The following is a 25,016-nucleotide window of genomic DNA, read 5'->3' as shown; positions in this document are numbered from 1 at the left end:
CAGTTATATTATATTTATGTAAGGTTTATTGTTTTCAATTTACTTAAAATGCAGTTTATTTATACAGTTTATAATGTGACCAAAAATAAAAATTCTTATCAAATTAAACTTAAATAACAGATTTACAAACTAAAAAAAAAGTTGAACCCGTGAGGAAAAAAGAGGACAAAAACAAGTGCTATTCACATTTATTTCACATTTTATCACATGAATATTTGGATGATTTGACAGACCTCACCAACGAAACATCAGTTACAGTTACATCTATATAACTGATAATATCATGCATTTCAGAACATTTGCCGAAGTCCTAATGAAACATACTGGTTACCAGCTACTAGACACAGTAAACAACAACAAGAGTGTTAGTTGAAGTAGATTTTTAAATGATGTTGTCTTCATTGATAATTTTAAATAAAGTGCAAGGTAATTAGATGTCGAAACATGCCACCCTTATACTTCATTAACTGCATTTCCGTAAGAGTACTTCATGATCATCATAATTCACAGCTGTAAAGAATAAAACAAATGTTTTTAGGAGGTAAGACTTTTAAGTGCGAGTGTGTATAGATATTCCCTCCGATGGATTAATATTTTACCCCAAAGATTTAGTGATATTGGAGCATTTCTTGTTTATCAAGAGTTACCCATCCATAGAAATAACAACGTTCCACTTGGTCATGATGATATCCTCCTCCAGCTCCCCTTGTGTTTCCTTCATATCAGAATTCTGTCTGACGAAAACACTTTCCAGGTTCAAAGGGCTCATCATATATTTCACCTCCTCCTCCTCCATCGTCACGTTCTCACTTCCTTCTCCCGCCGTCGCTATCTCTTCATCGAGGTTACACACTTTCCCCAGCATTGGGAGGATTAGCTTCCTTGTTTCAGGATCCCAGTCAATGATTGAACCCTCCAACTCCTCTTCTCTGCTCACCAGGAGCCCGTAGTCACTCAAGCCGTCTGATTGGTCGGTTTGGAAGCACGGCCCGCCTTGGGAGGCATAATCTGAAACAACAGGTTCTCTGTCTTCGCTCTCAACTTCATTTTCCTTCACATTTATCAGCGAACATGTAGTTTCTTCTAACTGATCAGGGATTTGGAACAGGCCTAAACCCTCTGGTTCTTGCTCTGTTCTCAGAGAAAGCAGCAACGGGGCCCGAGGACTCAGTTCCTCAGGATCAAACGGCTGAGCTTGCACCAGCATGGACGTCTCTTTTGGTCTCAAGTGTGTTTGGTTGGACCGTTGTGGGAAGTAAGACATGGTCTGGGGCCTGATCTCAGCAGCTTCGTGATCATTTGAAACCCTGGAATCTCTTGATCCATCATCACTGACAATTTCCTGACTATTTTTCCTGACAGCAACAACCGTGCCATAGTCAACGGACGGATCATCCCAATGCTCGTCGTGTTCCGAGGGTCTTCTCGACCTCCGGGGGCTGTATAACGGCGCTGGATCTGGGATGCCGTGTATGGGCTTGAGTTGTGCTTTGTATCCTCCTGAGTTGGGGAACTCAGATGGAAGTTGTTTATTAATTATGGCGATGAGGATGATGTTGGGCTTCTCGGGCGGGAAAGTTAAGGGTGGATGTTGAAAAGACGTTTTTTCCTGCAAGACAACAAATATATTTTGATGAGTAACAATGTTACGATTAGAAGAAAAGACAAGATAATCTTTTAAATGAAACTAGACCCATCAATGAATCTCATTTGATGATTGTAAGATAAAGGGTTTGTTAATTTATAAACTCTTGATATATATATACATATTTCATGACAAATATCATGTTAAAACATAATATTAACTTGATGTAATCATGATAATATCACCTTAACTAATAGATGTTATAACATGATCATGTTTCACATGAGATTGAGATAACTAATATTTTACATTATGAAAGCGATATCTTATTAGGTGAAAATGTGATATTATCAGAAGATAATATCAAAATGTTATGGTATTAAGTTATATTTTTATGTGAAAATGTGATATTAATATCAAATAATTACGTGATAAATCTTATGTAACATCACTTTATAACCTGAAAACTTGATGTAATAGAAATAATATCACAATATCGTGTGAAAATATCACTTTATAACATAATAATTTGATAAATATTACAATAATAATCATCATTTCTTTGAAGAATTATCTTCTTCAAGTTAGTACTTCTGAGCTTCCGTAAACATGTAATGATATTTTGTTGTCACTGATGTACTTGCAGGGAAACATAAATTATTAACTAGATTTTAATTATCATAATAATAGTAAAGCTAAATGTACATGACATTAGATTCAAGTGGAAAATCCTAGTTCTGTTAAGATGACTAAAGGCAGATGATTTGAAATTTGAGCTGACAGTGTTGAGTCACTGAGGTTTCATGTTAAAAATAAACGTTGTGGTCAAATATAGAAGCAATTTAAAGCAGATGGTTCTGAAATTAATCTTAGTTGCAACATACTGAATTAATTTGCAGGTTCTACTTATACATTTCTTTTTTTTATAGATCTTGTTCTTTATTATTTCAATACAAATAAAAAGAATATATGCTGCAAAGCCAAAGAGGTGTTTGCAGTGTTAAATATCAAGTCTTGTAAAAGGTATTCATTACCAGTATAGACGGACTCTTTTGTCCTTTTCCCGTCAAGTATTGCATGGAAAAATATCCACCCACAATCAGGACACACACGAACAAGATTGAAAGCAAGCCAAAGAACACCATCTTCATAACCTCCATTACTGGATCTGAAAGAAGAAAGGTAACATATAAAAGTCAGTAAAACTGAGGCTCACTCTACAGAAACACAAAGTCACTAATAATCTTAATATTATCACAATCGCAATTGTTGTGACTTAATAATCATATCAAATGCATCTCATTACCCGAAATGTATTGCTCTTGTTAAAACAAATCAAATTTAGCTATAAATGTATTGGAAAACACAGCAAATAATCAAGTGAATAAAATTAATTTAACTGGACTGGAAATAAAACCACATGAACATTGAGTTTTCATGACCATAACGGAATCCAGAAAAAACGCAAAGTTAAAAGCTGTTTGTTCCCCAACTGTAGTTTAATGGAAGTTTATTTGAATGCTTGGATTATATGCTTTCTAATGTATATTTCAGATGGTTCAAAACAGATGGTTTAAAACATGTTGTGTACATTTAGAGTATATTAAGCCACTAACAATTGAAGACTACATCAGAATCGTAACGCAAAATGATTTTTTTCCTCTTAATGTGATTGAGTTTGACACACGAGAGTTAATGGAAATAGCCTTGGTGGTTTTTCTGAATTAATAAATGTTTCATATAATGCAAGTTCTCCTTCTGCAAAAAATACATATTTTGCAAACCAGGTTTATACTAATATAGACATACTAGCTGTACATACTATACTATAAAATTAATTCTTCAGTTCTGACTTACTAAATTAAGGAATCTTCTTTTGTTTCAGTATAAATTCCAATTAAAGTCCTTTCACTTATGATGACATTATAACAATAAAGAATTGAAGACTGAGAATTGAAACTTATTTTATCTTTTGAATTACCAATATAATAATGGTAATTATGATCTAACCATCAATTGAGTCGTCTGTGTTTAGTGCAGGGAGTGAAAATAAATCAGGATGATGGCCAAAATATTTTACAAGGTGAGGTTCTGAGTCAAACAACTATCTTAATCATCTTTTTGTTTGTTTTCTTCACCAAACACTCCTATGAAAATGGTATCTTTATGAGTCACAACATGATCAATAATATGCTTTGATTTGAACCATCTGGCGGGCCACATAAAATGACTTGTAAATGAAACATGTTGTGCAGTACCTTGAAATAAAACAGGGTTTACAGTTAAAAATGAAAAAAGAGAAAATATTTTGTTACGTAATAAAGCTTGACCACACATATTAACCTATATCCTGTCAATGTTTTTGTTTATTTAGAACAACCACAGAAATGAAACCAGATCAATGTTTTGTTTCTCAATGGTTTGGCTGCATTCCTTTAGGGCTGTCAAACAAGATGTGATGTCGAATAGTTGTACCTGGAGGTGTGGTGATGCAGTGCAGAATGGATGTTTGACAGATGACTGGCATGGACACTAAGGAGGTTTTGGCTGAGAAGCAGTACTTTGTGTTGTAGTCTATTTGCCGGTATTGGTGAGGACTGGATACAGCCAAGAACACTTCCTAAATAATTGAAAAAAAAACATAGACAATTATTAATTTTATCTGAAGTTACAGTAAGAGGAAGTAAAAGCTGCTCACAGTTTTGTTTTGCTGAGTATTGTTGACCCAGAGATCATATGTCATGCGTGGGTAGAGTGACGCCATGGCAACTTGTGGAGTGTCATTATTGGGTCGGTATCGCATCGGACCCTTCAGAGTGATAACGGCGTTGTTGTTCTGCAGCTCCACAGTGAGCAGTGGAGGTCCGAAAACCGCTGTTGGGAGATCAACAGATGAAAGTTTAATTTCGTTGAATCACCAGTCGGACGTCTCTGACTCACTGTCCAGCTTGGGGTCGAATCTCCTCCATGTCGTGGCCCATTTTGAGGACCGATTTCTGGTGACGACACGTACCCTTGCGTAGTACCAGAGCTCCAAGTCCCACGTCTCGTTGCTCAGATCGCACCAGTTCTGCAAGATTTCTGTGCACTGTCTCACCGGCTTCCAGTTGACACGTCGTCCTCTGCTGCTATTCACGCTGTCCCCGTAGCTGTGGAAATTTACAACATGTCACAGGGGAGTGGAAAAAGGTCAAATGTGAAATTACTTTCCGGGGTATTCTCTCCCCGAGGTAAAGAATTTCAGGTTTCACCGTTTGATTGTTGGCCTGATGATCTAGTTACGAACACTTTGTGCACGTAAACCTAATCCTTCACAGATATTGTATATGAAGGAGGGACGTTCAAAAACATGGAGGTAATGCAAACCAAATATTAGCATTGCTATACCACCTGACCTTGCTACCTATAGCTCTGGGTCAAGGTGACCCGGTGGCCCGAATAGAAATGTGTTTAGGTTAGGTTAGGTTAGGTAGAACTTTATTGTTGTAAATTTTTTTTTTTTTTTTCAAATTATCCACAGCAAATACAGCAATTTTTCATAAAAAAGAATCAAAATAAAATAAGAACAAGAACAAAGAGAAATAAAGAGATATTGAGATATTGAGTGTTTGAGGTATCCTTTGTATTGCTTCATTCACCTTGACCCAGAGGTAACAAAAGGGTTAAAAAATCCTGCTCCGGGCATAATCAATCACACACATGGCAACACACACCCTGATATTTTAAAATATTTTTTTGTTTTGTTTTTGGAACGTAAAAGAGAAACTCCCTGTTGAGTATGGATTAATAGCCAGGTCAATGGGACGCTCATTCTGTGACGTCCTTTTAGGATTTTTATTTATCATCTCTTACTAGATTTGTTCTCAGCATACTGGTAAGCAAACAGATAAACAGAGACAAAACACATCTTCCTCGGCGGAGGTAAAAAGCTTGCAAATAAACCTAGCAGTCACTTTTATTCAATAATTGTACGTCATATTAAAGCAGATGAACTCTGACGCAATACTGTTTACTTACATAGCATACTGCACTGTGAAACACGCATCCTCCGCGGTGCTGTTTCCCGGGAGCCAGTGCAGGACATTTCTCAGGTTGATGGAAGAGAAATGAACATTGACAGGAGTAGAGGGTGATGTAGACACTGAGACGGACATAAGAACATATTAAAATGTACATTTTTAAATAAACAATATGTGTCTTTTATTTATTAAAAAACATTATAAAACATTATTTTAGTGATTATTATGGAAGCATTTCTGTTCAAATTAATGTTGAATTAAAAGATAAAAAGAAAAAGATGCAAATCATCTTTGCACTTGCTTGAGATTAATTAATAACTGATCTTCGACAATGAACGACCTGCAACACGGAGCTGAACGTTTCAAATCAACACTTTGGGTTATTCATAAAAACAATTCTGGTTACTATGGTTAAATGGAGTTTCTACGGATTAAAATTGGTCATACAATGATAAAAAAAACACAAACAAAATGTGTTTCACCTGCTGAGTAAAAAGCTCCAAGATTCAGTAGAACCCAAAATATCCACATCTCTGTTGTGATCAAGTCTTCAGCAGAAGGTAGAACGTGTTCATTCCAGCCATAGTTCCAGCTCCTTCTTCTGCCTCATTTCTCCCTCCAGTTAATGAACGGACGGACAGACCTGCCAGGATCCACAAGGAAAGTCAAACTATACCCTCACGTGTTAGAAACACACTCTTGTGGTTTGGATTAAGTATTGGTTGACACCCACAGGTATAGAACTTCAATCATTAACGGCGCGCTGAAGCTTCCGGGTACAAGGAGGAATGTGATCTCTCTAGTTTGCACACATTACACTGCTATGTGTGTGTGTTAACAAAGAGTGAAGTGACGCACTGAAAATGTCATTGTTTTTTTTTTCAAACTTAAAAGAACAAAAACACTTAAATAAATGCTTCTTTTGGGTTTGCTTCCCTCTCTATATAAATCCGGGCAGGATTTTAGTTTCTTTTGATCTCAAACGTATACAGGTGTCTTTTGCCGCAATCTAGAAAGACTCAAGTTGCCAACATGCTGTCAACCAATCAGAGAAGGGAACAATAAAAGTGGAAGATAAATGCACCGTGAGACCAAACAGAACTTTCACTGCTAGTTCAGATCAAGTCATGTGACAAATGAAAGAAATCTAACATTCTCATCTAGATGCTTGAAGAAGCAGCTAACTGAGATGTGCGAGAATGATAACAAGAGGATATGATGCGGATACATAAATAGTTACATGTGAAAAATATAGTAATAGTTTGTTTTTGTCATTTTTAAGTTTTATTTATTATAAATATTGAATTCAGAAGTAAAAGAGAGTATTAGACCTTTTTTAGGATTAACAAAATGTGGTTGCCAGTTTCACTGCAGTGTTTTTTTCTCAGCAAAGACAATAAAAAAAAGTCTGAAGTATAAAAGTCTAGAATCTTAAGTAGTATAAAATAATTTTATTACAAGATTAAAGTCGTACAAAATACTTTATTACGAGATTCAAGTCATACAAAATCATACAGAAGAGCTATTTTGCAAACAGGAGTTAAAAAAAGAATCCAAGAAAAACTATTCAGTAGTATACTCAGTATTTCCCTTACATTTACACAAATCATATTACAATACATAACATTTGACATTTAATACATCATGACACGTGTTGTAGTGCTCTCTAACCGTCCTCTAACCGACCACTTTTTTTTAAATAACAAGGAAGAGAAAAACGACAAACCAACCCAGCAAGACATGTACATGGAGAAAACTGGCAACGGTGAAATAGAAAATATAGTCAAATTCACTCAATTACACTCTTCCATTATCCATTATTACACTAGGGGATCAATTAATAACATTTAAGGCTAGTATTTTTTATTGCATAACATATTACTTAATTTACTTATGATATGATTTGGATTCAATCTGTTACTGAGGGGGGGAAACCTCGTCAAATGATGGGATGATGTCAAAGGATGTACGTTATATTTAAATGATTTGCCTTGTCTACAAGATTTGGTTTGGAAAGAAAATGTAATTGGTTAATATTTAAGTGAAATAATATTTAGATTTATGATTTTTTTTTAATAAATAACAACTAGAATAGTTTATATTACTTGAGTATTTCAAAATGAATAACACTGGTATACCGGTGGTAATTGTTGATGTGAATGTTGGAGATTATTGAAACTCTGTTCAAGCATATTGTCTAAAACTAAAAATAATGAATTTAAGGATTAGTATGAATAAAATCGGAAATGAATTATCCTCTGATTATATGTTTTCATTTTTTACCTTTTCATAATTTGTCAGAAAAATAATTTATGACTGATGTAAACACCATTTTTAAATTTAATTTGTTGAATATTGTAATCAACCTAATCATGTTATCAACTGACTTATATAGAAACGAAACATTTCCACGTCAGAAAGAGTGGATTTATAGTTAGTGAGTCACTCACCGCGTGGAGAAGTAAAGCGGAACGATCGCACAATGATCGGGGACCGGGGACTTATTTTAGAGTGACGCAGGCCAACGTATTTTCTATGCAGTTAGCATTGTGCTTATTGTTAGCATCCTCCGCAGAAACTCTGTGGAGCCTGTGATGGTCAGCTGTGACTTTCCGCAGCAACCATGGCGCTTTCAATGGAAACGCAGCTACAAAGCATCTTTGAGGATGTCGTGGTAATGTTTTAGTTCTTTTTTTTAACGATACATTTAGTGCAATCTTACGAATTTAACCAATAGAGTGTCATGCATTCAGCCATTACTGCCCACATACCTCTTTTTTATTTGCATCAACTATCATAGTGTTTATCATAGAATTACAACATTAATATTTCCAAAGAATGGTTGATTATTCTATTAATTCAAATTCATGTTTTATATCATTTGACCACTGAAATAGTTATTGTATGACGATTGTTTGACCCATTTGTTTTTTTTACACTGAATGTTTGATATTTTCCCAACGTCACTTGTTTTCATCTATTATGTTGCTTTTGACACATGCACAATAATAATGCAAAGCTGTAAAAGTTTGAAGAACGAAACAATCTCATCACAGTATATTGTATAGTGACAAGGTAATATTATTCTTGTTTTTTGTGATTTGATTTCTCAGAAAACTGAAATGATTGAAGAGGCCTTTGCTGGGTAAGACGATTGCACTTTTCCACATAATTTCTGCGTATTTCTATTTATGATTATTGCTAAAATGTATCCTTATTGTTTTTGGAAGGATGTGTATGGACACCCTGGAGGATGAGAGGACCAAGCTGATCAGTTGTCTTGCAGCATTTAGACAATATTGGGGTACTCTACCAAAGGTGAAAATACAACGTACATATTAATGTGGTTGGAGAATACATTTAGAATTAGGATTAAAAAAACATCTAGATTCATTTATACCTTTATCATTGTAATTTTTTAATTATATTTATTCTAGTACATTCTATTTATACATTGTTTAAAAAAAAATACAATACAATTTAACAGTCATAAATGAAAACAAGAATGCAATTAACTTGATAGACAAAATACATTTTAAGTACGTATTCCACAATAATGCCATGGTTGTTAGACAGCAATTAGTAGGTGGAAAGCTTTATTGGCAAAGTGTATACATAAAATGCTTATCAATAACGACTATCTTCAGTTGTTATCAATGAAACAAGTAATGTTGAAGAACCACAGCATGTTTTCAGACAATGAACAGTAAATATTTGAAGTCCGATTTCTCTTTATGTACCCATGTTGAAAGTTTTGACTGTCCTTGTGCAGGAGTCGCATGAACAATGTGTGCAGTGGATAGTTCGCTTCACACACAGCCAGCACAGCCCCAAAAGAATCTCCTTTCTCTACGACTGTCTGGCCATGGCAGTGGAGATGAGTCTGTTGACACCCAGGTAAACTCATTTTTGTAAATTCAGATCGAGGTCCAGCTTCTGTTATATCATGCATTTGATTTTTACATGCATGCTTTTTTGTTGTATTTAAAATGTTATTGATGCGTAGTTTAATCTGTTTTATTTTGTTTGTTTGTTGGTGTCTAGGATGGTTTGTGTTGCACTTATTAACTCTGACTACTTGGAGTGGGAGAGGACTCGACTGTGGGCCTTAACTTTTAAACTGATTCGCAAGATCATTGGAGGCGTTGACTATAAGGTCAGTTCTCCCTCATTCATGGACTTCAGAATTAACATAATAATGATGTATTATAATATTTTTTATTATCATCAACATATCAATATACCTTTTAAAAAAAAACAACTGTAACATGCATTGTGTACCTGCTTAATTGAGTAACAAATTCTGACTCTCATGATTGTGTTTCAGGGTGTTCGTGACTTATTGAAATCTGTGCTGGACAAAATTCAGACAGTTCCAGTCACAGTCAGCTCAGCTATTGTCCAGCAGTTGCTTGCAGCAAGAGAGGTAATAAATGAATCCTATTTTCCTTTTCATTTTTTCATGAACAAAGCTAAATAATTATTCGTCAATATTTTGTCTGACATCTTTTTTTGTAAATCCAAGTTTTGATATTCATGGAGAATTTGCATAACCTTCTATCCCTTAACTATGGATATCAGGTGGTGGAGTACATGTTGGACCGAAATGCTTGTCTCATGCCGGCTTATTTGGCTGTAACCGAGATAAGAAAACTTTATCCAGAAGGTCAATTGTCTCACTGGGTAAGTAACATTATAAATAACACGCATATTTTGCACAAACAATATAAAATAAAACTATACTCTCTTCTGGTCTTTGTAGCTCCTGGGCAGCTTGATATCGGACTTTGTTGATAGTTTCAGACCCACAGCCAGGATTAACTCTATTTGTGGTAAACGGAAACACTTGAATCCTGCAAAATATGTCTGTTGACTTCAAAATTGAAATTTGGGGATTTTTCTTAAGGGCGATGCAGTCTGTTACCAGTGGTGAATAACAGCGGGGCCATATGTAACTCCTGGAAGTTAGACCCCACCACTCTTCGCTTCCCATTGAAAGGCATGCTGCCTTTTGACAAGGTATTTTCATCAGAATTTATACCCACTAGTAATGGTGGTAGTAGTGTTCATTTTTACATTTACTAACATGTTTACTTTAGTCCTACTTACAATAAAAGTTACAGTCGGATAAATTGTCAAATTTTAACTATAAGAAGGCAGAAAGTTAGTAGTTAATTCGAATTGTGACTCTTGACAAAGTCGTATTTGTCTTTAAAAAATTCAAAAGTTGCATGGAGTCGACTGTATCCTCTCTTCCTCAGTAATCTTGCAGGATTTCCTTTAGCTGCGAGAACATAATGACTGCCAGCATCTAGTGGACAGAAGTTAGTTGCAACACAAAAATGATCGCTGTGAATATTTGCATTTTTATTGTATGATTAGAAATGGCTGGTCTTTAACTTTTAACATACAATGGGGTGTGAGTAAACTCTTTCCAAAGGTAATTATTTATGATTTTTAGGATCTTTTCGAGCCGCAGACAGGCCTGCTACGCTACGTGCTGGAGCAGCCATACTCCAGAGAGATGGTGTGCAACATGCTAGGACTCAACAAACAGGTACATTTCTCTCTTCCTCCTTCATCTACTTCCATCTGTCTTGTCTCACTATAGCGACCAGTAACTAGAATAGCACTTTGCTTGCCTTCCTAAGTAATCTTTTAATCCTCCATTTTAACTTCCTTGTTTTTGCCGTGTCTGTTTTTTGTACACTTTACTCACAGTAGGTAGTCCTAGTCCCTTTCAATGACTGTCCTATCCCTGCTTTATGTACCTTTTGACCCTTGCTGTTTAACACACAGACCAAAAGCAAACCAGCTTTTTGATGATCTGATGTTAGTGAGCACTGTTCAGTCAGTTTCTGCAGCACATTTAGTTGAGTCCAGCAACTTAAAGTCTCTGTCAAATTATATTTCACAACGAGTATGTGATTAATTGTGCTGAACGAACAGTGAACAACATAGCTCCCTCAGTCACCTCTTTCTCTCTCCCTCTCTCTCTGTTTTATCCCCTATTGTTTCTCTCTCTCCTCTTTCTTTTGTCCTCTGGTTGTGTGTTGTGTTTGTCTCTTTGACATGCACTCTCTAGACTCTGAACATTGCTCAGGTATGTCGTTGTTCGTCTCCCCGGTCAGCTGACCTGCCAACTAACCAAGCCACTGGACGCTTTTAGATCTTTAGGCACGCTTATCATGACCGTCTGAGACATGGGAAACTGGACAAAACGTACTTGAGGTCGCAAAACTGCACAGAGCTTGAGATCGATGCAGCAGGGCTTTGAAGCGGTCATTCAATTCATATTGTATTTGAAGTTCTACTTGGCTGCTTAAAATCGTATTCATTAACCTTTATTTAATTTCAATTATTATGCCCCCTACTTGTCATTATTTCTTCGTATCCCCTATTGCTCAAAGTAGAAGTTCCCCTTTTTCCACTCAACACCGCTGGTTTGTAGTGGTCATTGTAAGTAAGTAAGTAATTTGTATTTATATAGCGCTTTTCCAGACCAGGGTCACAAAGCGCTTAAACAATCAAAACAATATTCAATAAAGTATATACTTTATTGTCATATGGTATGTTTCAGAGTTGACTAAATGTTTAATTTTTGTGTTATCAATATAGTTTTTTGGGGAAAAAAGGGAGAAAAGCTTGTTTAAAAAAAAAAAAAGAAGCCACAATTAGATTTATGAGTTTCATGATCTACATGTATACATGTATTTATCTTATATATTTATAATGGTAGTGTGCTAAAGTTGGTCCCAAAGACTGATTTTATTTATTTTGACAGTTTTATCTTTAGACCACTGCAGACCTGTATAGCAAAGGTTGACACAGATAGATGAGCTAAATAATGCCACAGGACTTATTTAATTATAGTAAATGTTGCTGGTTAATGTTAAATTGATGGTAAATAACATTCAAAATAATTAATTAATAATTTAACATAAAACACTTTTTATTTTATTTTTTTCAACATCCTACCCACGATTAAATATGATCAAAGATTCTATTTACGATATAACAAAATAAAATGACTTCATTTGATTCAGCTTCCTATAAATGTGAACCCTGCTGTTGACATTTCAAGTCCTGTTGCACTGCATGTGTGGATGTATTGTGGTCCGTGCCTGTTGTGAGCCGGGTCCTCTTGCGCCCGATCACCTGCTGCTGCCTCCTGATGCGTAGACCTGGGCCAAACTGCTGTAGCTCAGGGATCAAAATGATGCAGTTGTCTTCTTGGATTAGGTGACAAAAGTTAGTATACTCCTGGGCCTGGGCGATACAAATTGTGTTTTAATGGTATCATAAAGCACCTGTTTAAATAAGTACTGTATATAAACAATAACTAAAACAGATTTTTATTGCCCATAAATACATCAGGTATTTATGGATTCATATTTCATAACTATATATGAAGTCTCACTAAGAAAATGTAAAAAATAGAAACAAAAATGTACCTGTGTATTAGCTGCGGTGGCCTCATTTAACAAGATACTGTATATTCACACAAAGATGGTAGACAAGACTGATAAAATACGTGAATATTTTTCCCGGCAGTAACCCTTCTAAATAGAAAACGCCTAAAAACTAGAGCACCTAGTGGTGGTGGTTAGCCGGTAATAATCTATAGATCTGTTGCTTCATTGGTTAAGCCACAGGGTTCGAAACTGTGAAAAATGTGGTGGCTTATTGTCAGAAATGACTTTATATTGATTGTGTAGGTTCTTGTTGTTTTTACTTGGTGCTACTAATGTCTGATCCAACACACACTGAATGGCCATATAAACTCATCTGGTCGGGACTGGGTAGGAAAAATATTACAAATTGTAAAAGTGAAATTGTTTTTGTTTTTGTTGATGGTTTGAAGCAGCATGAGTACGGATGAGTGCTATGACATTGTTGATGGTCATAAGGTGCTCTTTTTTTCCTTCAGAGGTTTGTTTTAAAAATCTGTTCTACAAAAGTAAATTCACAATGTAAAGCTAATGGGTCCATTATTGCTTTGTCAACATAAAGTTATTTTCTACATAGAAGAGGGTTTTGCCCAGGTTGGCTGTTTCGTGACTGGATGAGTGAACTTAGCCATGTTGGTTCATTACCTTTTTATTTGATTACTCTGTTATCTATTTTAGAAATGCAATCCAAGCATGGTTTATTGCTGCTGGGGTAATTCAGACTCATACAACCAATAGGTTACCATAGATGTGATTTTAGTTAGTAATTCAAAGTGTAAAACCTTAAAACCAACCTATATAATTCTGTGAATTATGCGTCTGATGATTGTTGTTACACCAGCAGCTGCAACTATTGCAAGTGTCGATTGAACAGCACAACTACAGAAGCAATCCGTCTTTCTTCCTTCTCTGTTCTCTCCATCTCTCTCTGTCCCCTCCTCTCTCTGAACCAGCATGTGTGTGTGTTTGCCCTGCTGTTGTGCATGTTTGTGTGTGTGTGTGTGTGTGCTTTCATTGTCTGATGATGCTTTGCCGTGCCGTTTTGTGCCGTTTCACCTTTGCTTAAATAACAGCCGCTGGACCACTAATGAGTCCACATTACATTGATTCGTGCTCAGAAAAAAAAACTTTTTTCCCATTCTACCAAATGTCATCAGTGGTCACAGTTATTTCTCTGCCGTCGGAACCGTTTCTCAACGACGTGGCTGCTTATCTCATCAATAACTACAAATGTTATCTTCCACCTGAAGATGGAAGTCCATCACTTGATCATTGGAGTCCTCAACTATGTCCTCAACCTCCAGGAGCTAAACTAAAACCTGTTTAGACAATATCTCATTTGCGTAAGAAACAAAATGAATCTACTTTTTCCACACATGCTTTTAGACATAATTTGAAAATGTTGGTAAATGGCAAAAAGAATGGGAAAAGTAGTTTCCTATTTGATTCTGTGTTTGGAAATAATCCTAATGTTACCTTCCTCTCGTCCTCTTCTGCTCCTGTCCATCTCTTCAATCAAACACATTCTTTATCATTCACACCTGTTTTCAATCCCTTTTTTCTTTCTTTTTTTTCTTTCCCACCCTTCCTTATCCCTGCTTTTTTCCTCAACCCTTAATGCTTCCCGATTACCCTCCCAGCAAAAGCAGCGCTGCCCGGTTCTGGAGGAGCAGCTGGTGGACCTGGTGGTGTACGCCATGGAGCGCTCGGAGACGGAGGAGCACTTCGACGCAGACGTCGGAGGGACCAGCCAGCTGCTGTGGCAGCATCTGTCCTCGCAACTCATCTTCTTTGTCTTATTCCAGTTTGCAAGCTTCCCACACATGGTGCTGTCTTTGCACCAGAAGGCGAGTTGTTGTTGTTTTTTTATTCACAGAGAAACAAAGTCACTAAACATTTCATTTTATATAAAAACTATATCTGATGACCTGATCCTTTGGAGCAAGCTAGGTTTACTTCTCTTATAAAAAATGTTTTATCTTTAACTACATATTAAAGTTCAAAAATAATATTTTGACAGCAACCGTCTTCCATTTTTGTGAAACCAAAACTTTTCTGCTTAACGATCCGTAAACATTTTTTCTTAAATTATTTTCAGGTATTATCATGTTAATCTTAGATAAACCTTTGCTTATGTGGCTTATCAGTTGAACGACCGGTCTGGCAGAAAGAAAGAAAAAAAAACATAATGAGAAGCATCAGCTAAAACAAAAAAGGACATTTTATTGAATTTAAAAACGATACCCCATAATTATTTTTTATTTTACAATACAAGTGTCTTTAAAAATGGAATTTCAATTTGCCCTAATCATTCTCAATTTAAAGCCTTAAAACCCAGCCTTAAATATTTGGAATTATCCCACTTAAATGATATCTGGGAGGTCATCATTTTGACCTTGGTTAAACATTTCCTCACGTGTATCAACATGTTGCTGACAGAAAAAAAAATGAAAGTGGAAAAAAACTTCTTTTTTTTTATGCATTAAATCCAACCCTAGTGGAAATATATTAAATAAACTGTTGAACGAATGTATTCATGTCACCTGTTTCAACTGTTCTTCCTCAATCTTCTTCTCTTTAGCTGGCAGGTCGAGGTCTTATCAAAGAAAGGGATCAGCTCATGTGGGTCCTACTGCAGTTCATTTCTGGAAGCATTCAGAAAAATGCACTCGCTGACTTCCTGCCCGTCATGAAGCTGTTTGACCTACTCTACCCAGAAAAAGAGGTATTTTGATAAGACATTCGGGGAAGATGCAGTTTCATTTTTAATTACTGGTTACATTACTTTATAGTCAGCCTGAAAACCAAAATTAATAATTGAAATCTGTTCAAACTAATTTGTCATTGTTTTTATTTGTACAGCCAAGCAATGTTTTTTCATGTATTTATTTTTATTCCAGTGTATTCCTGTTCCTGACATCAACAAACCTCAGTCCACACACTCCTTTGCGATGACCTGCATCTGGATCCATTTGAACCGTAAAGCTCAGAACGACAACTCCAAACTGCAGATTCCAATTCCTCACTCTCTCAAGCTGCACCACGAGTATGTTGTATTTAAAATGTATTTGTTTAAGGACCTCTTCCAGATTCTGATCCCAAAGTATTTGAATTATCACACTTTACTGTTTATTTGTGTTGCTGTCATTCACTTCTTCGGTCATTCCTCACCATGTTTTGTATATAATTTTCAGGTCAGGTGTATTAAAACTAACCAGTTAAGGGCCCAAATTCCATAATCTCAAAACTGTATAAATGTTGACATCCAAAATCTATATTACTAAGTTAGCTTATATCACTGACATCTTTATACTGTAGGTCAGAGTCTCAACATGAACATTAGGCTGCTTTGATTTTGAGTAAACCATCCATTAATTCTCTCCACCACTTTCTTCTTTCTCAGATTTCTTCAGCAGTCCTTGCGTATAAAGACTCTGGGCATGTCCGACTACAAGATCGCCCTGCTCTGTAACGCCTACAGCACCAACTCTGAGTGTTTCACGCTGCCCATGGGCGCCCTGGTGGAGACCATCTACGGGAACGGTTCCATGAAGATCAACCTGCCGGGCACCAACTGCATCGCCTCCGGGTCCGTCACCCCGCTGCCCATGAACCTCCTGGACTCGGTCACTGTTCACGCTAAGATGAGGTACTCGGACATGGACGGAAGGATTTTGGGGATATATGTGGACTTTTGTTTAATCTTGCTGTATTTTCTGCCGCACACAGTCTGATTCACAGCATCGCCACGAAGGTTATCAAGCTGGCGAGTGCCAAGTCCAGCATCGCTCTGGCTCCTGCACTGGTGGAGACCTACAGCCGGCTGCTGGTGTACATGGAGATCGAGTCATTGGGGATTAAAGGATTCATCAGTGAGTAAACTGATCTGTTTAAAAAAACGCCGGTTCCTTGTGTAATTTGATCAAATACAAGTGAATTTTCAGTGATTTATTACAAATGTTGAGATGAAAATTCCCCTCTTCAGGCCAGCTGCTCCCCAACGTCTTCAAGTCTCACGCCTGGGGGATCCTTCACACCCTGCTGGAGATGTTCAGCTACAGAATGCACCACATCCAGCCGCACTACAGAGTCCAGTTACTGAGTCACCTGCACAGCCTGGCTGCTCTTCCCCAGACCAACCAGAACCAGCTGCACTTATGGTACCTCCCTTGTCCGTCTGTCCATCGCTCTAACTTTCTTGCTGTCTGTATATCTCGGCTGCTTTTCTGTATATTCTTCCTGTGTTTTACCTTCTTTCTATCTCTGATTTGCCTTTGAATACCATCTGTTTCCTTCCCTGTTTCTTTTCTTTGTATCTTTGTGTCTCTTTCTATCTCTATTTTTCCCTCTCTTTCTCTTGACTTGACGTCGCACTTGGAGACACCCGTTTATCTTGTAAACGCAATCCTGTGCAAAGTGTATAGAGCACTTTGTGTGTATTTCTTTGGCCCAAAAAAGATAAAATTGATTGTTACTTTTCTTGAACAGTAAAGTAATTGTCATGTCATTTTAGTTTCTCTTCCCTACGAATATATAATGGTAAATAGAACACATTTTCATGATTTGCCCCAAGTTCTCTCATACAATTAATTCATTACAATTAGTTGAATATTTTCATAAAGTTATCCGGTACATTTTAATAAATGTAACCAATATTCTATCCTTAAAAATCAATCAATTTAAGCTTCAGTTTTCCAATCATATTAAGATTTATTTTTCTTTGGTGTTTCCTCAGTCTTTTGGTTTGATGGTCCCTCATAATAAAGTGTATAATGTAGCCTTTTAAAGAATGGAATTACCCGTTTTTATACTCTGACCAATACTTCCGTTTGTCATCCTCAGCGCAGCATCTCTTACTATTGTTACAGACGTTTATATTTGTCTCTCCTCAGTGTGGAAAGCACGGCTTTGCGCTTGATCACGGCGTTGGGGAGCTCAGAGGTGCAGCCTCAGTTCACGCGCTTCCTCAACGACCCTAAGACGGTGTTGTCAGCCGAGTCCGAGGAGCTCAACCGAGCTCTGATCCTGACTCTGGCCCGAGCAACACACGTCACTGGTGTGTTCACCTCTCCGCTCTTTCTCCTGTCGCTCCTGCAGATCCAATATACCTGACTTGCTCTTTGTTAACAGATTTCTTCACAGGGTCCGACTCCATCCACGGCACGTGGTGCAAGGAGATCCTGCAGACCATCATGACCTTCACGCCTCATAACTGGGCGTCTCACACGCTCTCCTGCTTCCCTCCTCCACTCCAGGTTGCTTAGTAACACGTCAAGAAATGAGGTCTAACTCGTCTTATTGATACAACGTCTCCCGTCCTCCAGGCTTTCTTCAAGCAGAACAACGTGCCCCAGGAGTCTCGCTTCAACCTGAAGAAGAACGTGGAGGAGGAGTACAGGAAGTGGAAGTCGATGGCCAACGAGAATGACATCATCACGCACTTCTCCATGCAGGGCTCGCCGCCGCTCTTCCTGTGTCTGCTCTGGAAGATGCTGCTGGAGACCGACCACATCAACCAGATAGGATTCAGGTCAGCTTTGAAAGTATATGACAAACATTAAAACATGCACAAATTGGATTTAAGATCTATTAGTGATTTGGCAAAAGTGTTTCCATAAATAAATACAATTTCCTTTATTCAAAAGCAACAGTTTATCTCTAAAAACATTGGTTTAATTAGACATTTTCAATGTTGAAACTATTTATCAAATTAGTTTTTTGAACAATTTAATTGAATCATTCGAAAGGTTGAATTTGTTTTTATAAAACTATTGAATTCAATAATTGGTATTCGAAAAAGGTTGATTAATACTTCTTCATTGCAGAGTCCTGGAGAGAATCGGGGCTCGTGCTCTCGTGGCTCACGTGCGCACGTTTGCCGATTTCCTGGTCTACGAGTTCTCGACGTCTCCCGGTGGGCAGCAGCTGAACAAGTGCATCGAGATCCTCAACGACATGGTCTGGAAATACAACATCGTGACTCTGGACAGGCTCATCTTGTGTCTGGTGGGTGTCTCTCCACATGCTGTAACATAACTGTAAAATCATGAGTTGACATTAACACTTCATTTCTCTCTCAGGCCATGAGAAGTCACGAAGGCAACGAAGCCCAGGTTTGCTACTTCATCATCCAGCTGCTTCTGCTGAAGCCGAGTGACTTCAGGAACAGAGTGAATGATTTCGTGAAGGAGAACACTCCGGAGCATTGGCTGCAGAGCGACTGGCACAATAAACACATGAGCTACCACAAGGTAACGCAGGAAAACAACATTTTTAATGTATATTTCTGACATTTATGGTGCTTTCCATCCTTTAGAAATACCCAGAGAAGCTGTACTTCGAAGGCCTCGCTGACCAAGTCAACCCACCCATGCACCTCCAGCATCAATACCTGCCGATCTACTTTGGCAACGTGTGCCTGCGCTTCCTGCCCGTCTTTGATATCGTCATCCACCGTTTCCTGGAACTCATTCCGGTCTCAAAGTCTCTGGAGACGCTGCTGGATCATCTGGGAGGCCTCTACAAGTTCCATGGTAAAAACGTTTCTTAACCAAGAGGCAACCATTAATAAACAGGCTTTTGTTTAATGTTATTATATAGTTAAATCTTGATTTATTTTAAACCAGGATATACTCTAGCTATTGAAAATCACCAAAACAGCACATGACCCCAGTTCAAGACCTCAATATACAAAAACACTTGCATTTAAATCACTACTCAGTTTTTTCCTTCCTGTGGTAAGGAAATGTTAAAATAGAACAGAAAAGAAACATATAGGTTTTTTAAACAAAGATACTACCAGTTGTTTCCTTCTTTTTATTATATAATCATAGATGTTCTGTATGAAGCCAATATACAGAAATGTTATAATGGATGCCAAACTACAAGAACCAAACCTTTAATATTTCTATGTTAAAAATCAAAAACATCATCTGGTGAAATAAATATATTTAAAGTCTAATTTTTTTGTTGATCATTATATATTAACTAATTACACTGTATAAGCCTTGGACCCTTAGGTGCTAGTATATCATATTTCTGGCCATTTTTTGACAGTATTTAAATTAATTTCCATCGTTTGAAAATAGAAGGATAATGTTATATTACATACTTAAATATTTAGTTCTTAGAAAACATTTTGTTTCTGTTGTCACTTAATATGTGGGCATTCTTTTAGCTGAAATGTATAAATTCAGAAACTGTTTTCTTTCCTCTTACTATGTTCCTTGACCAGGATTTGAACTTGCACTGCCAGTGGTAAAAGTAGCATCTTAGTCACAACACTACCCTCTAGTTCCGTCACTTGCATTGTTGCTTTGCAAATAGTAATTCACCAATTTGATCCCATTATCGGGTAATTATACCGTACTTCATTCTTGCTTTGTTCTTTACTGCAGGTTGACACTTGATGAGTTGTTTTCACTCTGGTTCTTACAAAATTGTTAACTTGTTAGTAGTATGTTGTTACAACTACTTGTGTTGCACAGACTGTCTTTTGTTTTTTGCATCTTATAGGCGTTATAAATTGATAATTTAACTCTGATCTAATCTAATCTGAATGTTGTAGTTTCATATGTAGTAGTTTTTACTCTTTATTCAAAGCATGAGTCGTTTTATCTCAAAGTAGAGCAAGAAAGTTAATATTTGAACACTGGTGTCAGTCAAAACATGATCTCCTTTGTGGAGGAAACAAAACTGATTTGGAAAATGATAACTTCAAAAATATACAGTATATTTTTTTTCTTTGTTTCTACTTCCCCTGCTGCTGTCTTTCTTAACAACTGCTGTGATTCTGACCGTCATGTTTGTCTTCAGACCGACCAGTCACATACCTGTACAACACTCTCCACTATTACGAGCGACACCTGAGGGACAGAACCAACTTGAAGAGGAAACTGGTTCACGCCATCATGTCCTCACTGAAGGTATGATCTCGGATATGTTCAGCTGAATATCCGTTGACTCATTTGTATCATTTCATGGTGGCAGGACAACAGAACTCCTGGATGGTGTCTGAGCGAAACCTACCTCAAGTTTGGTATGAACGCCCGCGAGGACAACGTGTGGATCCCTGAGGACATTTACTACTGCAAGCTGATTGGTCGCCTGGTGGACAATATCCTTCACTTGATTGGCTTTTGTTTTAGATAAAGGGTTTTCATCAAAGGATCTATAAGATGCAACAAAAAGATTTACCCTGGAAATATAGTCTTTTCTAGCTCGATTATTTTGTTCTGTGGTTCCTTAACTCCGCCTCACCCATGGCAGGAAAGTCACCCGGTCCGTTTCCCAACTGCGACTGGCGGTTCAATGAGTTCCCGAACCCTGCGGCTCATGCGCTGCACGTCACCTGCGTGGAGCTGATGGCTCTAGCTGTGCCGGGGAAAGACGTGGGCAACGCTCTGCTCAACGTGGTGTTGAAGAGGTGAGTGACAGACCTCGTGATGAACAAGTTGTGCAACATGTTTTCAAGTTTTGTGATCAGCAACTGCATTAGTACCAACCACCTTTTTAAATGCTCTCAATTTCTTACCTACTTTAATCCCATTAATAATTGAAGGCTGAATGAAACTTGAGGAGCTCTTCAAAGCAATACTTTTGCAATACTAGACAAACTTTTGCACAAAGTTGTCTTTTAGTTCTTTTAGAAGCAAGTACTGTGTTAAGTTCTTCAACCCTTTAATGACCACAACAATATTTAGACCTACCTTGGTTTATTTTGATTTTATCGACCTAGGATTGTTAAAAAAAATGGTGCTAAGGTGGTCTTGTCTCTTTTTTTTTGTTTTGTCAGTTATTGTGGGAATTTGATCGTTTGATAACAGTTAAATGCATAAAGACGGAAAAACAAAAATAAATGGATTTTTAAACTTTCTAATATACTGTAAGAACCCTCAATTCACACCAAACGATAAAAAGCATTTTTTAACTATAATCAAAAAGATTTCAACTGAAATCCAACAATTTTTAGCTGTAATAAAAAATGTCAACTATAATCAAAAATTATTAACTATAATAAAAAAATGAAACAATTTTTTTTTAACTATAAATTATTTTCAACTGTAATAAAAACAATTTTCAACTGTAATCAAAGAATTTTCGACTGAAATCAAAGAATTTTCGACTGAGCAACACACGTCACAATTTTCAACGGAAATCAAACAATTTTCGACTGTAATCAAACAATTTTCAACTGAAATCAAACAATTTTCAACTGAAATCCAACAATTTTCGACTGTAATCCAACAATTTTTGACTGAAATCAAATAATTTTCAACTGAAATCAAACAATTTTCAACTGAAATCCAACAATTTTTGACTGTAATCAAATAATTTTCGTCTGTAATCCTACAATTTTCGACTGTAACAGACAATTTTCAACTGAAATCAAAGAATTTTCAACTGAAATCAAAGAATTTTCGACTGAAATCAAAGAATTTTTTGACTGTAATCAAATAACATTATTTAGTTATTAAAAAAGAACTGCCCCTTATTTGTACTTTCTACTGAACATATGTTTTAACTTCATATAATGTTTATTGCTTATTGACGTGTCTACTTCTATCTTTGTCCTTCGATCATTAGTGTGTGTCAGGTGAATATTCATTATTTTGCATAATGGAGTTTCTGGTGGTAAAACTGAACATTCTTACTAAGGGCAGCAGCTTTGTTTAGAGTTCAGTTCAAGACACTTTACAACCACACTTGTAACTAAAAACATGTTTTTCTGCTTCCTCTTCCTCCCAGCCAACCTCTCGTCCCCAGAGAGAACATCACTGCCTGGATGAATGCCATCGGCCTGGTGATCACTGCGCTGCCTGTAAGAATGAGTAATGACAACAAGTGGCTCCTGTCCTCACCGTCCTCTCCTCCCAGGAGCCGTACTGGGTCGTCCTCCACGACCGCATCGTGTCCGTGCTCAGCTCCCCGGTGCTGACCTCGGAGTCCGAGTGGGCCGGGAATCCTTTCGCCCTCCTGGACTTCACGGCCTGCCACCAGAGCTACAGTGAAATGAACTGCAGCTACGTGTTAGCGTTAGCGCACGCCGTCTGGCATCACTCGTCCATCGGGCAGCTCTCCTTGATCCCCAAGTGAGCAAATCAATCAATTCGAAGGAAAAACGGTTAGAGGTTTTAAAACTGTGTTTGTGTTCAGGTTCCTCTCGGAGACTTTGAAGCCCATCGTCAAGACTGAGTTCCAGCTTCTGTACGTGTATCACCTGGTGGGTCCGTTCCTGCAGCGCTTCCAGCAGGAGAGGACGAGGTGCATGCTGGAGGTGAAGGAACACGTCTTTGGTTTCCTTTAATAACTCGTCCACAGAACGGCTTCTGACCGCGGTTGATATTTCAGATCGGGGTCGCCTTCTACGAGATGCTGCAAGCGGTGGACCAGCACAGCAGCCACCTGAGCTTCATGGATCCGATCTGTGACTTCCTCTACCACATCAAGTACATGTACACCGGCGACAGCGTGAAGGAGCAGGTAGGCGCTGAGATTTTAACTCGTGTGTGCTCAATAACGGTATAAAAATGTAAAACTTACGCCTTACCACCAGAGGGCGTAGTACTAACATGGACAAGGAAAAGTTTAAAGACTCATGTTTGTAAATGAAATTGCATGACTACAAGCATTTTGTAAAGTAAAATGTATTTTAATAATTCAAAAGAATAGTTATAAAAGGAAATGCATTTACTTAAAGAAAGGGGAAATACAAAAACATACAAAACAAGAGAATTTCCTCAAAAAAAAAGTTTTAAATATTGAAAAAAAAGAAAGTATTATTCATAAAAACTGAAATAATTACGACAAAAAAAACAAAATAATTACCACAAAAAGAGGTGAAAAATAAATTACTCCTATGACTAAATTGATTAAAAAATATGACAAAAAAAACAAAGAAAACGAGAAAAAATGACATCCAAAATATTTTTTCATGAAGTGAGTGCTATACACTACCGTAAATGACTATATTCTAAAATAAATAATATATCAAAGTAATCTAACAAGTAGTGTGTGATAATGAACAAGAAGAAACATTTGTTTCTGAAGTGAACACATTCAGAATTACAATTGCTTCAATTCAATACAAGCTACTTTGTGTTCTTGTAACGATCAGACGGATATTTGTGATCGCTTAATAAGACCGCGGCTCAATACTGGCATGAAGAGGAGATTTGATTTTCAACTAAATAGAGATTACTAAGAAGGGCAGAGTGAGGGAGGACAACGCCAAAGAAAGCCGAGGAAGTGAAGGATATTCACTGAGCAAGAGAAGCTGTGAGACAGAGAAGGAGAAGGTTTATTTGAAGCCGGGACCATCAAGAGCAAAGAGAGACCGGTAACGTCTGCTCGGTGTCACTCAAGGTGGAGAAGATCATCATGACGCTGCGTCCGGCCATGAAGCTCCGCCTGCGCTTCATCACGCACAGCAGCCTGACCGAGACGTCGTCGGCCGCCTCCAACATCTCCACGCCCACCGGCGCCTCCTCCTCCACCCCGCAGTCCACGGCCTCCGCCTCCATGGCGCCGGTCGTCGCGTCCGCCGCCAACGCCGCGGCGTCGCCTTCCTCCGCTCACATCAGCACAACACAGAGCTAAAGCCGTTGAGACAAATGTAAACCACATGAAGCGACTGCGATACTTTGTACTTCTGTTTTTCAACTGAACATTATTATTCTGTATGAAGAATAAAAAACACTTTTTCATGTTTTAATTGGTTCTTCAACTCTTATTTAACAGCTTAAGACGGTCGATGATATTTATTTTGAAAAGATACACGCGTAGTAAGTTGTTTCCAAAAGGGTTGGTTTTAAATGAAACAAAACCAAATGTATTAATGTAGCTTCTTATTCAGTGCAAAATTGGTCAGAAACACAACGATATAAAACTGGCTAGTTTTTATTTAAACATTTTCAAGAACTTCAACACCTGCAGTGCATTATGGGACTTGGAGTTGTTGGG

At 37.5% G+C, this 25,016-nt stretch overlaps 2 protein-coding genes across 4 annotated transcripts; one reads left to right on the top strand and one right to left on the bottom strand.

Annotated features, from left to right (window-relative positions):
• Positions 1-172: 172 nt before the first annotated feature.
• Positions 173-6,308, bottom strand: il20ra (interleukin 20 receptor, alpha). The gene is made up of 7 exons (XM_087778924.1): positions 6,087-6,308; positions 5,603-5,726; positions 4,526-4,734; positions 4,284-4,459; positions 4,061-4,205; positions 2,620-2,753; positions 173-1,609 (listed from the first exon to the last, which is right to left on the bottom strand). Exons 1-7 carry the CDS (start codon positions 6,133-6,135, stop codon positions 644-646), a joined length of 1,803 nt encoding a protein of 600 aa, XP_087635050.1. The 5' UTR covers positions 6,136-6,308; the 3' UTR covers positions 173-643.
• Positions 6,309-8,144: 1,836 nt separating this feature from the next.
• Positions 8,145-24,768, top strand: med23 (mediator complex subunit 23). Of its 3 annotated transcripts, none has more exons than XM_087812185.1 (31): positions 8,145-8,278; positions 8,718-8,749; positions 8,835-8,922; positions 9,377-9,501; positions 9,649-9,760; positions 9,932-10,030; positions 10,186-10,287; positions 10,367-10,436; positions 10,511-10,623; positions 11,066-11,161; positions 11,690-11,707; positions 14,696-14,902; positions 15,637-15,780; positions 15,956-16,101; positions 16,459-16,704; positions 16,785-16,927; positions 17,041-17,215; positions 17,948-18,111; positions 18,198-18,310; positions 18,380-18,585; positions 18,881-19,061; positions 19,136-19,306; positions 19,372-19,588; positions 20,871-20,980; positions 21,045-21,171; positions 21,315-21,480; positions 22,803-22,875; positions 22,932-23,146; positions 23,211-23,331; positions 23,406-23,537; positions 24,420-24,768. In XM_087812185.1, the coding sequence occupies exons 1-31, from the start codon at positions 8,228-8,230 to the stop codon at positions 24,651-24,653; spliced, it is 4,197 nt and encodes a 1,398-aa protein (XP_087668311.1). In that variant the 5' UTR covers positions 8,145-8,227; the 3' UTR covers positions 24,654-24,768. The 3 variants fall into 3 exon arrangements, with proteins under 3 accessions (XP_087668311.1, XP_087668309.1, XP_087668312.1); XM_087812183.1 differs by having other exon boundaries at positions 18,186-18,310; XM_087812186.1 differs by lacking the exon at positions 11,690-11,707 and having other exon boundaries at positions 18,186-18,310.
• Positions 24,769-25,016: the final 248 nt, after the last annotated feature.

Source organism: Callionymus lyra, chromosome 17 (genome assembly GCF_982586985.1).
Source record: "Callionymus lyra chromosome 17, fCalLyr1.hap1.1, whole genome shotgun sequence".
Taxonomy (NCBI): Eukaryota; Metazoa; Chordata; class Actinopteri; order Syngnathiformes; family Callionymidae; genus Callionymus; species Callionymus lyra.
The sequence above is the reverse complement of the archived record's forward strand: the minus strand, read 5'-3'. Positions and strand labels throughout refer to the sequence as shown.